Below are 15256 nucleotides of genomic sequence, written 5' to 3'. Positions count from 1 at the left end.
AGCCAGATGGTTCAGTTGGTTAGAGCCCGAGCTCTCAATAACAAGGTTGCCGGTTCAATTCCCGCATGGGATGGTGGGCTGCACCCCCTGCAACTAAGATTGAAAATGGTAACCGGACTTGGACCTGAGCTGTGCCCTCCACAAGTACATTGCAGGACAATAACTTGGAGCTGATAGGCCCTGGAGAAACACACTGTTCCCCAATATTCCCCAATTAAAAACAAATAAAAAAAAGATAGGAAGGCTGCTTGGATAAGAAAACAAAACCCTTACATATACTACCTTTAAGAGAATCACTTCAGATCAAAAGACACACACAAACAGAAAGTAAAGGGATAGAAAAAGATATTTCATGAAAATAGAAATGAGAACCATACAAAAAATTCTGCAGTAGCAATACTTATATCAGACAAAATAGACTTTAAAACAAAGGCTATAACAATAGACAGAGGAGGACCCAGTAATCCCACTTCTGGGTATTTATCTGAAGAAACCCAAAGCACTACTTCAAAGGGATGTGTGCATCCATTGCAGCATCGTTTACAATGGACAAGATGTAGAAGCAGCCTAAGTGTTTGTCAATGGAAGAATGGATAAAGAGGAGGCGGTGCATATATACAATGGAATATTGCTTGGTCAGGGAAGGGAAAGGGTTCTTGCCATCTGTGGTAGCATGGATGATCCTGGAGAGTGTTGTGCTGAGCGGAGAGTCAGACAAAGAAAGACAGATGCAATGTAATTTCACTTACATTTGGAATCTAAAGAAGAAAATAGACAAATGAATCCAAAACAAACTCACAGATACAGAAAACATTTTGATGGTTGCCAGATGGGAGGGGGGTTAGGGTGGATGAAAAAGGGGGGAGGGATTAAGAAGTACAAATTAGTTGTTACAAAGTAGTTATGGGGAGGTAGGGTATAGCATAAGGAATATAGTCAATAATATTGTAATAACTATGTATGGTGTCAGATGGGTGTTAGATTTATAGGAGTGATAGATGGGAGAGGGTCGGAGGGCAGGGTAAAAGTGTGATGGGTTTGTAAGTACAAATTGGTAGTTACAAAATAGTCATGGAGATGTAATGTAAAGCACAGGGAATATAGTAAGTTATACTGCAATAACTATGTATAGTGCTAGGTGGGTACTAGACTAGTCAGGGGGATCAATTCTTAAATTATACAAATATCTAACCATTGTGCTATACACCTGAAATTAATATAAAATAATACTGAATGTCAACCATAGTTGAGGAAATTAAAGGAAGGTGAACGGGAATAAGACATCCAAATTTCCAGGTATAAAACAAATAAGTCATGGTGATATAATATACAGCATAGGAAATATATTCAATAATATTATGATAGCATAGTAAGGTGTCAGATGGTTGCTGGACTTATCATGGTGATCACTCCATTAGGTATATAAATACCTAGTTAAATAATTATTGTGTACCCCTGAAACTAATATAATATTGTATGTTAGCTATAAAAAACAGAGGTATGAATCAAGAGCTCAAACTCTTTTTCAACTAAAATAAAACAAATGAGAGGTGTAATAAAGACATTACAAAAAGCAAGTCCAGTGGGATGAGTACTTGAAGGAGAAGGAAAGGAGTAAATGAGAAAAGAAAAACTAACATGAGCATTTATTCTGCAACAGGCACTTTAAATATATCAACCCTTTTACATCTTATACCAACACAATAAGGTAGAAATTGTTATTTTTGTAATTTTATAGATAAAGCACAGAGAAGTGAAACAACAGGTTCAAGTTCACACAACTAGTAAGTGATGGAGGAAGGAACTGAGCTCAGGAAGCCTGACTCTAAAGTGCAAGCAATTACCCAATTACCCATTATTCTGCAACTCAAGTTATAGTCACACAAACTAATCATTCGGGGAGAACATTTCAGAATTTATATGTGTAATCATATATGTATAACTCCTATCACTCAAGTGCATAAATAAACTATATCTTCAGAAGATTTCATGTCATTTACCTCATTATCACTTGAGGTAAAGTGACAACTTTTCTACCTCCCTTTTCCCACGCCCCTTCCCCTTCTTCATCAATTGGGGTGGATGAGTTGAATGTTAGGCATAAATATTCCCTTGATGTAGACTATAGAATGATGTTTATATTTTAATATTAAAATAGACATTGCATATGAAGAATTGACAACTTTTTAAGAAAATTAAAATCCCATGTCTAACAGCATGAAAGCAAAAAACCCACAGTATCCATTAATTTATGTATTTGTGTCTTCTGTATACAAGAATCTTATATGTGAAAATATATATTGACTACATGTAAACACCATAGTAATATATAAAATATTATGTATCTTAGTATAAATATTATGTATAAGAAAAATATGAGGTCTGACTTGTGAACTTGTTGCAATGATATTACTAACCTTTTATTTTTATATCAGAGGGATTATTCATTATGAATTTGTACCAACTGGACAAGCAGTTAACCAAGTTTACTATTTGGAAGTGCTGAAAATGCTGCATGAAAAAGTTAGATGACTTGAACCTTTCACCAACAATTCATGGCTCTTACATCACAACAATGCACCAGCTCACACAGCACTGTTTGTGAGAGAGTTTTGAGCCAGTAAACAAACAACTGTATTGGAACACCTTCCCTACTCACCTGATCTGGCCCCCAATGACTTCTTTCTTTACCCAAAGATAAATGAAATATTGAAAGAGAGACATTTTGATGACATTCAGGACATCAAGGGTCATATGATGAAATCTCTAATGGCCATTCCAGAAAAAGGGTTCCAAAATTACTTTGAAGTAGGGACTAGTAACTGGCATCGGTGCATAGCTTCTCAAGGGGAGTACTTCGAAGGTGACCATAGTGATATTCAGCAATGAGGTATGTAGCACTTTTTCTAGGATAAGTTTGCGAACTTAATTGTCTGACCTCTTATGAGAGAGATCCCTTTTGGAATCAATCTTATAGTTCTCTGTGCTGTTGAATAGACTTATACAGCCCAGTGCTATTCTAAGTTTTTCCTTAGACTAGCTACATCAGCATAACCTGATGAGTTTGCTAGAAATGCAAATTTAGGTCCCTGCCTAATACTCCCAATTTAGAATTTCTGCGGAGGGAGGAAAATAATCTGTGTTTTAGCAAGCTCTCCAGGTGATTCTTAAGCACCAGAAAGCTTGAGAAAAACTGCTATAGTCGTAGAAAACCAGAATTTTATAACTGCATGGGGCCACACACACACAAAAATACACTGCTTTTTAGTAGAGAGACGTCAAGAATTTTATAGATAAACTTACTTAAGGATCATTACAAAGGAAAGAGGAATTGCACTTAAAAACAGACTGTCCATCTTCTACATAGATCCATAACCTTCTCGGTTAAGACAGTACCTTTACTATCTCAAGGTCTTCAAGGGCATTAACTTCAATACTAACAGGAACAATTACTAATTATGTTTCCATTATTAAAACATAGCTTGCTTTCCATGAAATAGGTAGAAAAAGTGCTTTTCCCTAATGTTTTGATGAGTGCTGAAGACATTTGAATTGAACAAATTCTGGAAACTATGGTCTTTCCAATTTGGGCAATTTTGACCCTGTCATTACTGAATATTGCACAAGGAGACTGAGGTCTTTATTTTGAAAATGAGAGTAAATGAATGAGTTCACCTACGTGTTAGCATTTTCTAGTTCAGATCACTAAGTTGCATGAATCATTCCTGCAAAGCACAATTAGATGCTCTTCATTTTTTACTAACTGACTAATCATTTTTGAAACAAAATTTTTAAAAAGAGACAAAAAAAAAAAAAAAAGACGGAAAAAGAAATGCAGGAAGGAAGAGACGATAATACTTTGGTTTGAAAAACATCCCCCAAAGTACAAAATAATCCCAATTGTCATTGCAGAACAAAACTGTATTATGTAAATTATGTGGTTTGGCATAAGATTGATGTGCAAAATCTGGGGGAGTAATGGGTGTGTAAGATTTCAGGCACCATCACGTTGAAATGGATGAGGAGAAAGAAATTATATTCTGCTCTAATAATATCAAACTATGTTAGTATAAACTGCAGTAATAATTTCAGTACTTTGAAGAGTAATATTTTGATCTGGCTATGTAATTTTATCATTTAGTTATGACTGATAAAAATAGATTTGGTTGCCAAAATTTAAACAGTGTTCGAGGTAGAATTTCATTAGAAATTGAAAGGAATAGAAACAAGAGCAGCTATTATGAATAATTTTGAGGCATCGTTCAATTTAGATGCAAGAAAATTGAGTGGTAACTTTTAATTGTTTATTAAATTTGTATTATGACTATAAATTGTGTATTATCTACGTATTTTATATCTATCTATCAACAAGGTCATGAACTGATGAATATCACATATAGATAAATAACACTAAGTAACAATATTAATAAAATTGATAGCAATTGAAAGTACATCAATATTTATCAGAATTTGTGCCTTACCAATAACATAAACAATAGTTACCTTTACAAATGCCACAATTTTCAAGGAGATTGTTGCCAAATATAAGGAATTCATCACAAAATCCATTAGATTCCACCAATCATGGATGTAATCTTGAAGTCCACCATCCCACATTTGTTTTATTTCTCCCCATATAAAACCTGCAATTATAGAAAGATTTATTGTAAGTTTAATTTTCAATCACATTACTAAAAACATATTTACAGTTTAAGAATTATAGAATCTTGGAGCTGCAAGAGACCATATAGTTATACTAGATGCAACATTTATTTTTATAGGTAATAATATTGAGTCCCAGCCAGATTTTAGAATTTCAGGACACTCAGCTAATTGTAGAGAATGTTGTTAGAGCAGCTTCACTTTCTTTTACATAGTATTTGAAAATTCATAAGAATGTGTGATTTTGGAGTCAAAAACAGTAATTCTGCTATATTTTTCTCATGGAAAATATCATAACATATACTTGTAAACAAATACTTTAAGATATTTTTCATCCCAAGTCAAAAACAATGTATCTAGTGAATGTAACTAGATTAATACCATTAAACAGGGTATTTTGTTGTGTATTTGGAAGCAATTAACACCTTCAGAAATATGATTTCAGGCCTGGACAAAACGAAATATAACATTCATGGTACTTCATCAAAAGACCTTTTGTCTAGCAATAGCTTTAAAGCTACATCCAGAGAAAATAAATATCCCTTTACTTTATTATGGTCATAATTTAATAGGAAATGTTTTATTTTCAAATTCTAGAAAGTACTTATAAAATATCATTGTATATCATTATTCTATTTCCATATTCTTATTAAAATGCTATAAACCTGTTTCAGAGCCTAATGATGAGACAAAGATATCAAAGTATCCAGAATCAGGAAATATTGAGAGGATAAATATGATTTAACATAATGTAGCTACATTAATACAAGCTGAAAATAAGACTCTTTTAAGAAAATGATAGCCTGGAAAGTCAATGTGTAGCAGAGAGTTTCACATCCGTCTGACACGAAAAGCAAGAAAAAGTCAGATTAACTATGAAATCATAACTTTTCACAAACCCATCAGAGATGGAAAACCAAGGAGCCTATACTTGAAAGAAACGCTGGTTTCTCCAGTACGAGCCACGATCTGAGTATTAGGTCACCTGTGACAGGTCGCTGGCATCATACAAGGGAGTAAGATTTCAGACAAACTTTTTAAACACACTGAGTGTGAGCTAGCAAGAGAGAATAGAACCCCTGGGACACAGACACAAGGAGAGTTTGCACCCACGTGCATGCTCTTTCCCACAGACCCTACTGATTCTGGGAGAAAAGCACAAAGCTCTACTCAGGTTCCTGTCCCCTAAGGAGTAAAACACTTTAGCTCTATGGGAAAAGCAAGAAACAGTCCTGAGCCTAGGATTTATACCAAAAGCGTTAGAGATTTCCTCCATTGGGGGAAGGTTAGGAAACTCTCTTTTGCACATGACCTGAAAAGTTTCACTGCCACGAGAAGGCAGGCATGGATCACTGAGAACTCCATCCCCATGCCTAGACAGGAGCTGATAAATCTGACCCTTAACTAGGACAACAGAGACTCTTCTGCTCCTCATCACCAGGCTGACAGACAACAGGTGACAAGCTGAAGCTGATAATTACTAGAGGAATGGCAAGAGCATAAATAGAGAACACCCTCTGAGGCACAGGTGCACAGAGAAGGCAAAAGCTATGGAACCCTTTTCCCCACCTGTCTTAGTCATTTTAGGTTGCCATACCAAAGCATCACAGACTAGGTGTCTTGTAAAAAGCAGAAATATATTTCTCATAGTTCTGGAGTCTGCAAATCTAAGATCAGGCTATCAGCATGGTCAGGTTTTGGTGAGAGTCCTCTTCCAAGTTGCACACTGCTGACTTCTCTTTGTTTCTTCACAGAGCAGAAAGACAGTAAGCTAGCTCTCTGACCTCTTTTTATAAGGGCACTAATCTTATTCATGAAGGATCCACTCTCATGACCTAACTGTCTCCCAAAGGCCCACCTCCAAGTACCATCACATTGGGGGTTAGGATTTCAACACATGAATATGGCAGGGACAGAGACATGCAATCCATAATATCACCCTAAGGAGTAGTATATGGTGTACTGAAACCGACTGTAACAACAACGAAACCCAAACCCAGCTCAGCTCCTGATAATATTGCCTCAAATTCCTCCACTAATGTTCTAGCAGAAGAGGAATGTCTATTTTCACACATAAATGCTATGTACTTCTGTCTAGTCTGCTGCACAGGCGGAATCAATACCCTTACAACACACACACACACACACACACACACACTCACTCACACGATACTTCTCGTTCACACTGTTTTTACAAAGATAAAGCATGAAAGCATTGAGTTGGGGGTGGCATGAAAATAAAAGATACATTGCACATAAAGGACTAATATAAGACTGATACCAAACTTATCTGAAATTATGCAAGACAGAGTGACATCATTAAAGTGTTAAAAGGGAAAAAAAATCATTCCAGAATTCTACACATAGAACAAATAGTTCAAATAAATGAAGGTGAACAAAAGACAGTTTTTAGACAACCAAAAACCCAGAAAATTTATTGTCCTAAGACCCATGCTACAAGAAATGCTAAAGGGATATTTCTTTAAGCAAAAGGTATATGATACTAAATACAAACTTAGGTTAATAAAAAGAAATGAAAATCTATATCTAAAATGGCTAAAATAAAAATAAATGTAAAATATATATTTAAAATTTTTTGAATTGCTCTAACATACCATTGAGAGCCTAATGCAAAAATCATAGCAATTTACTGTAGTTTATAACATGTGACATATGTAAAAGTAAAACATATGACATTAGCACAGAAAATGAGAGAGAGGAATTTGAAACATACTATCATGAGGTTCTTATACTACATGTAAGACAAAATATTATTAGAGGTTAGACTGTGACAAATTAAAATTCCATATTTAAACATTTGAAAATATTTTAAGGGAATTCCCTTAAAATATTTTCAAATGTTTAAATAAAGAACCAGAAATTTAAATAAACATGGAGTTACAAAAAAAATACTCAATCCATGAACAGGCAGAAAATAAAATGGAAAAATGCAACAAAGAACAGATGGAGCAAATAGGATAAACAATAGTAATGGCGTGGATTTTTAAATCCACCCTCATCTATAATTGTATTGAATGAAATGTATTGTCTAAACATAATAATTATAAGGCAGATGGCTATATAAGACAAAAATACAAACCCCCCCCCATATCATAGTTCATCAAGAGGTTAAAAATAAAGGAATAATAAAGACACCATGAAATACCAACGAAAAGAAAGCTCAAATGGCCACATTAATATAAGAGTAGATATATTACAGAAGAAGAAATGTTATTAGGTATGTAAAGAGATATAACATGAGGATAAAAAGGTCAATCCAGAGAGATGACAGAACAATCCTAAATATGGATACAACTAACAAAATAACCATATAATGCAAGATGCCATAATTATTAGAACTAAAATAAAAAATAAAGGTTCAATTACAGTGAGAGACTAAATTTAGCATTCCTCTCTGTAACCAACAGAACCAGGAGGCCAAAACTTAGTAATGAAAGAGAAGTCCTGAATAACACTATCAACAACCTGACAACATTTTCTTTCTCGAGTGCATGTGGAACATTTACCGAGATAGACCACGTTATGGGCTGTAAAACAAACTTTGAATACTTATACCAGTTGAAATCATACAAAGTGTGCTATACGATCACATAAACAGCAAAACAATAATGAAATGTATCTAGAAAATCCCTACATATTTTTCAATTAAACAATACACTTCTAACAGCTCTTGGTCGAAGGGCAATTTACAGAATAATTAGGAAATATTTTGAATTGATTGAAAGTACAACCAAAAAATAAATAAATCTGCGATGCAACTACGAGTGGACTTTATAGGTATAAATCTGTGCTGCAGCTAAGAATGGATTTTATAGGCCTAAGTGCTTTACTAGATAGAAAAGAATAAAGATCACAAATCAGAGATCTCAGCTTCAAACATGACACTATGGAAAGAAGAGCAAATTGAACCCAAAACCAGCAGAAAAAAGAAAATAAAAAAGATAAAAGCAGAAATCAGTGAACTTTAACACATAACACTTGAGGGGAAGAATCAATGAAAACAGAATCTAGAAGTTTGAAATAGTCAAAATAGATACAACTCTAGCCAGAATGATGGTCAAGAGAAAATTGAGAAGATATGTATGATCAATATAAAAAAAAAAAATGAAAGAAGGGCCATCAATACAGATCATACAGATATTATAAAGATAACAAGTGAATAAAAAGAGCAACTTGGTACCCATAAATTTCACATCTTGAATGAATTGGACATTTTTCCTGAAAGATACAAACTTCTAAACTGACTCCAGAGGACCCAGAATAATCTGAAATGCCCTGTGCTAAAGAAAGTTAATTCGTAGTTAAAAATCTTCTTACAAAGACAATTTCAGGTTCAGTTGTTTCATGATGAATTCTACCATACATTTAAGGAAGAAGTAATGCCAGTGTGAATCAAACACAAATATTCAAGAGGAAGAAACATTTAAAAGGCAAGTATTATTCTGACAAACTTCAGACAAAAATAGCACAAAGAAAACTGCAGTACACACTCATAACCCTTATGAACATTCACTAAAAATTCTCAACAAATATTAGTAAATTAAATACAGTAATATATAAAATTGAGGATAAAACCATGTCCAAATGCTGGTTTTCCCAGGAATGAAAGATTGTTTTAACATTTAAGAATCAATCAATATAATTTATATCATCAGCAGATCATTGAAAAAAGATCTTCTCAATAGATTCAGTAAATGCATTTAACAAAATTTAATTTGCATTCATATTAAAAATTTTCAGCAAAACATGAATAGAAGGGACATGTCTTGATTTCATAAAGATCTATAAAGACTTACAACTACCATCATACATATTCTGCAAAGGGTCAGGGAATAAATAATTTAGGGTTTGCAATTAATTATTGGGTGTGGTGTGTTACAATGAATTTATTTAGAAAAACTGTGAAAGGGACAGATTTGGCCTCCCCTGTACTGTATCTTGATTGTGGAGATACATGCGTGACTCTGTTTACCAACATTTTAGATCTCTATATTCTAAAACTACTATAAAATAAAGTAGTGCTACAGCTTAATTTGAAGACAGCAAAAAAATTACGAGAGATTGATGTTGATGGATGAATGGAAATAGGGATAGATTAAAAATAAAGAAAATACTGGTGACAGGTAATATATGCATTGCTATACATTTCTTTCACATTTTCTGTAGTTTTGAAAATTTTCACAATCAAACTTTGGAAAAATGTTTTAGACATGATGACCTCTCATTAATTAGTGAAAACTAGCAATGACTATTTAATGTTCTAAATAAACTTTTATCTTTAATTTTAAGTTACATTTAATTTAATAATGCAAATTAAAACGGATCTCAGTTGAATCAATTATAGTGTGCATTTTGAAGGCTGCTGTAGACCACTGCTTTATTCTAGATTTGGTGTTTACATCCTAGCTTCCCTTTTGAGGTTTCTTTCATAAATAAATCTCCCTTGAGAGCTTGGATAAGATTGCGACATAATTGGGGCATATATTTCTTCCTGTATTTTGAAGATAGGACTATATCAGAACTGAATAAAATATGATAGATGCAAAGGATTTTAGAGCTTGTGGAAAATCTAGAATTTGTTTTATCCAATGAGGACAAATGCTCAGTACAGATAGAAACACTCCCCTCTTTCATTTCTGTGGTACTTTTACCTACTGAGCCTGGGTATAGCCTTAGAGTCCAGCATGCAACCACAATGTACATAAAACACAAAAACTACAGCAACAACAACAACAAAATTTAAAGCCCAAAGAAGCAGTGTGACCAATATTATGCTACAAGGTAATGGAGAAACCAGGACCGGATCTCAATCTCCTTAAAGCAGCGCTCTTAAACAGCATTTTCTTATTCTTGAGATTTCACAATGTAGCTTATTTGTGTTGTTTTGCTTGAAACTTTGCCAATTCCCAGAGATTAGAAGACTTGCTCATGCAATCTTTGATTGCCTGCATTTCAAAATAACTTTCATCTGAAGGCACTGTGATAGGAATTGGACAATGTCAGGTGAATGAGATGCCAGCCTTAGTTCAGCTCGTCATCAGCTTTGTAATTTTAGCCAGTAGTCTCAACTTTCTCAATTTCAGTTATCTTACTTCAAAGAAAGAGAGGTTGAACTACACACAAAATTCTATGTATAGTATCATACAGGAACTATCATTCTACTCCAATAGTATAAATAGCCAGACATTGCTTCTTCCTGTTTGTATTATCAAAATTTTACTAAAATCAGTCATAATAGCTGCCATGAAAAATGAAAAACTACCCTGTACTTGAGGACACAGATGTACTTTGATCCGCCTCAGAAAGCAGAAGCTGGATTTTTTATATGAAAATCACAGAAAGGAAACTTCTTGCCCAATGTAAGAAAGGCAATCTGAGCTCTTCCAGAACTGGAATGGATCGCCCTGTGGAGTGGGGATTCCAATCCAGAACCTGGAATGTCTTCCATCAGTCCATACTCCAGAGAAATTCTAGGAGTAAGTGAAAACCTGGGCTGTCTAATCTCTACAGGTTATTCCAACTCTATGAATTTGTGATTGAGTTGTTTTCAAATTTGTATGTATCATAAAATAAAATATATTTTCAATACCTACTAACCAACCAGAGTGTTTATATTTTATTTTCCTTTATAGATAAATTGTGTTCTCTCTCTTCCTCCTTCTACCAGACCAGAAAGCCGAACGTGATTATTAACAGTAACCAAAATAAGTAACTTCAAATATATTGAGGGTGATTATGTAGAGGAATAAAGACATTAGGGCTAATTGCTTCAGAGGCCAAAATGAGCACCATTGGGAAGGAGTTATAAAGAAGCAAGGAGGAAGCTTATTATAAGGCAACATTTTAGCCTACAGCTCCTTAATATCTGTGCAGACTCTGTTCTTCTTAGTTGAGTTCAAGGAGATGACACGTCTGTTGGAAGTTTGGACTAGATGACCTCTAAGGTTTCCAGAGATGAGTTAACAACAAAAGTTCACAATTTAGACATAGCATAGTTAGTTCTTTTGGAGTTCAAAGAGACTTTAAATCTGACTTTCCTGACCACACAAAGAATAATTTTACTCTGACCTCTGTAAGGCACACTTCTGGGGGTGGGGGGTGGGAGATGAGGGTAAGGGGGATCGAATATATGGTGATGGAAGGAGAACTGACTCTGGGTGATGAACACACAATGGGATTTATAGATGATGTAATACAGAATTGTACACCTGAAATCTATGTAATTTTACTAACAATTGTCACCCCAATAAATTTAATAAAAAAAAAAAAAAAAAGAAAAACAGAGATCCTGATCAAACTGATAACTCGCACCATCATTTTTTATAACTTGAGCTGTAAATAAGATTGTGAATTAGTGCTCATTGGCTAATGGAGCTTGGGCTCTTTTGTTTTTAAAGCACCAGATTCGATTATCTTATTGCTCTAGTCACCACATGTGTTTGAGGACTATTGATTTCTATTTTTTATAAGCACATTAGCGAAATACCAAGTTTCTTTATTCTGGTAACATTTACCAAAGTTTTTGAAGAAACAAGCCTTTAGAGAAACTAGAGGGTGCTATTAACTGACTAAAAACGCATCCAGATAGTAAGCTATTCATGGTAACTAAAAAGTCTGAAGACAACACAGCTTGAGGGAACTTCTGTCACAAAATGTTTGTCCTGTTCCCACAATGGGAACATTTCAACTTACTCTCTGCTGTTTATAAATGGATGACATATGATTTCTCAGAGTCGTCTAATTACAAGCATTGATGTCAAGACTGTGGGGACCAACAAAGGGAAGATCACAGTGCAAATGAGTCAGAGAACTTTCTTTTAAAAATATATGTGGATGCCTGGAAGTTTTTACTGTATTTTTTTTCTAACTTTCCCATAACAGTTTTCATCAGGGCTATTTGAATGTTCCATTACATCTTATCATGTGAAGCTGGCTGTGAGGATGAGATGAAATAGGCAGGCGGGAGATGCCACATTTCACAGCCCCAGTTTCACATGAGAAATGTGTAATACTTCAAACAGACCTCTTGTCCTTCTTTGCTGTCAGCACTTACACAAAGAGTAAATAATCCCAAACAAAGAGCAAGTCACCTTTGTACCGACAGCCATCTCCAAGGGCCTGTTATGGCAGCCCCAAAGCTAGCTGACCTTGGGAGTCTCTTTAATAGAACACTGATTTCCATGCTGTGGCACCAAATCAATGAAGATAAAGAGAACAATAAGAATTCCTCCCTGCTGAAGGTTTCCTTTCTTTCTTCTTTCCCCACCCAAAAATCAGGGAACAAAAACTAGTTAAAATTCTGCTTCTGTCCAAAGAGGAATCTAAATGTAATCTCAGTAAAAACTCACATTAATGCTGGACCCTGAAGAGGTACTAAGCTAAGGGGCAGTTCCTATTTTCTCAGTTTGATACTTAAAACCCAAACAAAGATAGAAATAAGAGCCCCATTATCCACTTCTGAAGAGAGCTTAGCCACATCTTTCTTCTAGGGCTTACTAAGAGGCATCAGGACCAGATCTATAACCAACCACCTGCCACTCCAAACCTATGGTTTATACAGAGGCAAGACTCACAAGAGGTGACAAGAGAGTCTTGAGGTCAGGGAAGTATAGTTTTTGTGCTAAAAGGAAATGCCAGCAGGATAGGTGAGGCTGATTACTACACTTCCCTGAGTGAGGGAGACTCCAGGAAAATCCCTCCCAAAAACTGGAGATTTGTACAAGGAGAAATTGGCATTTCAGTACCTGCTGGGGCTAATTGTCTTGCTCAGGTAATTGTCTTGCTCACCTCTCCTTGGGTGTAGTTCATAATGGAAAATAGAAAAACAGTGGGGCTTGGCAGTAGGGCAGCTGGCAGCTGAGAGCAGCCTAACCTCCTCCCGTGTGATGTGACAAGGTTTGTGATGTTCTTGGGGAGTGAGTGTTTATCACAGGAAGAAGCTGGGTTTGAGCCATCTTGCCTTTTTGCTTTGGCTAAAGTCACAGGATCCCAAAAGTGGCCAAGTGCTGATCACAAGAGTTGAGGGACTGGAGATGTCAGGCAGAGGTTAATCTCTGATTCAGAGAACTGTGCAGTTCGGAGGCATACAGGGCCCACTAAAGAACACCCATGCATCCGTCAGGAGAGTCAGCATGTCAAGGCCTATCATACAGGTTACTTAGTATTAGCCAGAGATGTAGACAACCAACAAGGAAAGAGCTGTGACCTGGGTCCCAGGAAGTAATGTAGATGTTTAATTTCATGTCATCCCTCTTCCCAGAAGCCCAGCAATGGGGAAAACATAAAGAGTCTGTGTCTCTCCTTCCATTCTAGTGCTGGGTTTAAGGATAAGCGAAAGATGGGTCATTCCAAGTTCTTCAAGCTATCATTCGGGCCTGTTTTGGGAAAGAGGAGAGCTTTAAACTGATTATAAGATTCAAGTTTTAACTGATCTGGGACAACTTTTTAATAACTCAAAAATTCAGGAATCAATATCACAAGACATATCATTAAGAGATAGGGAAATGATATTTGGTATCAGGCAGTTGGGAAAGTGATCGGAAGTCAAACCATTTCATGTCGAGACTCCATAATAAAGCTATTACATAAATATGAAATTTGGCTCCCAGAATCGTCTCTTAATCTACTGTTTAAAGATTCTGGAATTTAGGAAGCAGTCAACCAAGGAGAAAATTCAAAATCTAATTTTTTTCCATGAAAATCCACAATGATTATGATTTTATTCAGCAGATCACACTTCAAGAAACACTGACTTAAGGGACAGTGAATAAAGATGTTTAGTTTGAAGATATCTAAAACCCTAAATTACTATGGTTTTGTCATCATCACGTTAAAATTTAGAGAAAAAAAAAAAGAATATACAATAAAGGAAGTATGTATTTTCAAAGTGTGCCAGGAAGGTTACCATGTTGGCTTTCAATTAAGATGTAGAATGTAAAACTTTACAGTTCTGGTCACCTGATAGCTTATGACCTAAATATATTAATTTAAAAATCAAGTAAGTTTTTATAAATGCAGTAGCATTCTTTTTATAGGATTTCCCTTTAAAAATGTCCGTGAAAACTGAGGCATAGAATGCTTATGTAGATGGGGGAACAACGAATAAACATTCGTCCAAATCTTTGCTCAAGTCATCTTTTCAATGAGTGATAGTAGTTGCTTAATATATATATTTTGAATGAATGAATATTAATGTTTGCACTATGAGAATTCCAATTTTTCACTTAATGCAAACCTCCTACTATTTTAAAATCAATTATGTACCAAGAAAATATATTCATCTCTTTACATTTTCCTGAAGATGCCTCTATACATACACATACCAATGAAATTTTAAAAATTAATGATATTCTTGGAAGCAAGGAAATTTAACTTTAGGTTTAGTAAGTGATCATAGAAGCCAAAAAAAAAAAAAAAAACATCTAAAGATCATATCAAAGGATTGTATTATTTCTTTTTTGGAATAGATTGCTTCTTTCAGTATTAGGGAGTTACATATAATACATGTGTTTCAGATTGGAGATGGGTGTTGGTGGAGGTGGTGATGGAAATAGTGGGGATGTGATGGTGATGG

The 15256-nt window shown here is 35.0% G+C and overlaps 1 protein-coding gene across 5 annotated transcripts in view; it reads right to left on the bottom strand.

The window, feature by feature from the left end:
• Positions 1-15256, bottom strand: part of TRPC4 (transient receptor potential cation channel subfamily C member 4) — a 217893-nt gene that overhangs the window by 38822 nt on the left and 163815 nt on the right. For all 5 annotated transcript variants that reach the window (XM_074329993.1, XM_074329992.1, XM_019736606.2 and 2 more), the window contains one exon: positions 4504-4643. In XM_074329993.1, the coding sequence (XP_074186094.1) occupies positions 4504-4643 (140 nt within the window). The remainder of the gene's footprint in view (positions 1-4503; positions 4644-15256) is intronic.

The sequence above is a fragment of the Rhinolophus sinicus genome, linkage group LG04 (assembly GCF_036562045.2).
Source record: "Rhinolophus sinicus isolate RSC01 linkage group LG04, ASM3656204v1, whole genome shotgun sequence".
Lineage (NCBI taxonomy): Eukaryota > Metazoa > Chordata > Mammalia > Chiroptera > Rhinolophidae > Rhinolophus > Rhinolophus sinicus.
The sequence above is the reverse complement of the archived record's forward strand: the minus strand, read 5'-3'. Positions and strand labels throughout refer to the sequence as shown.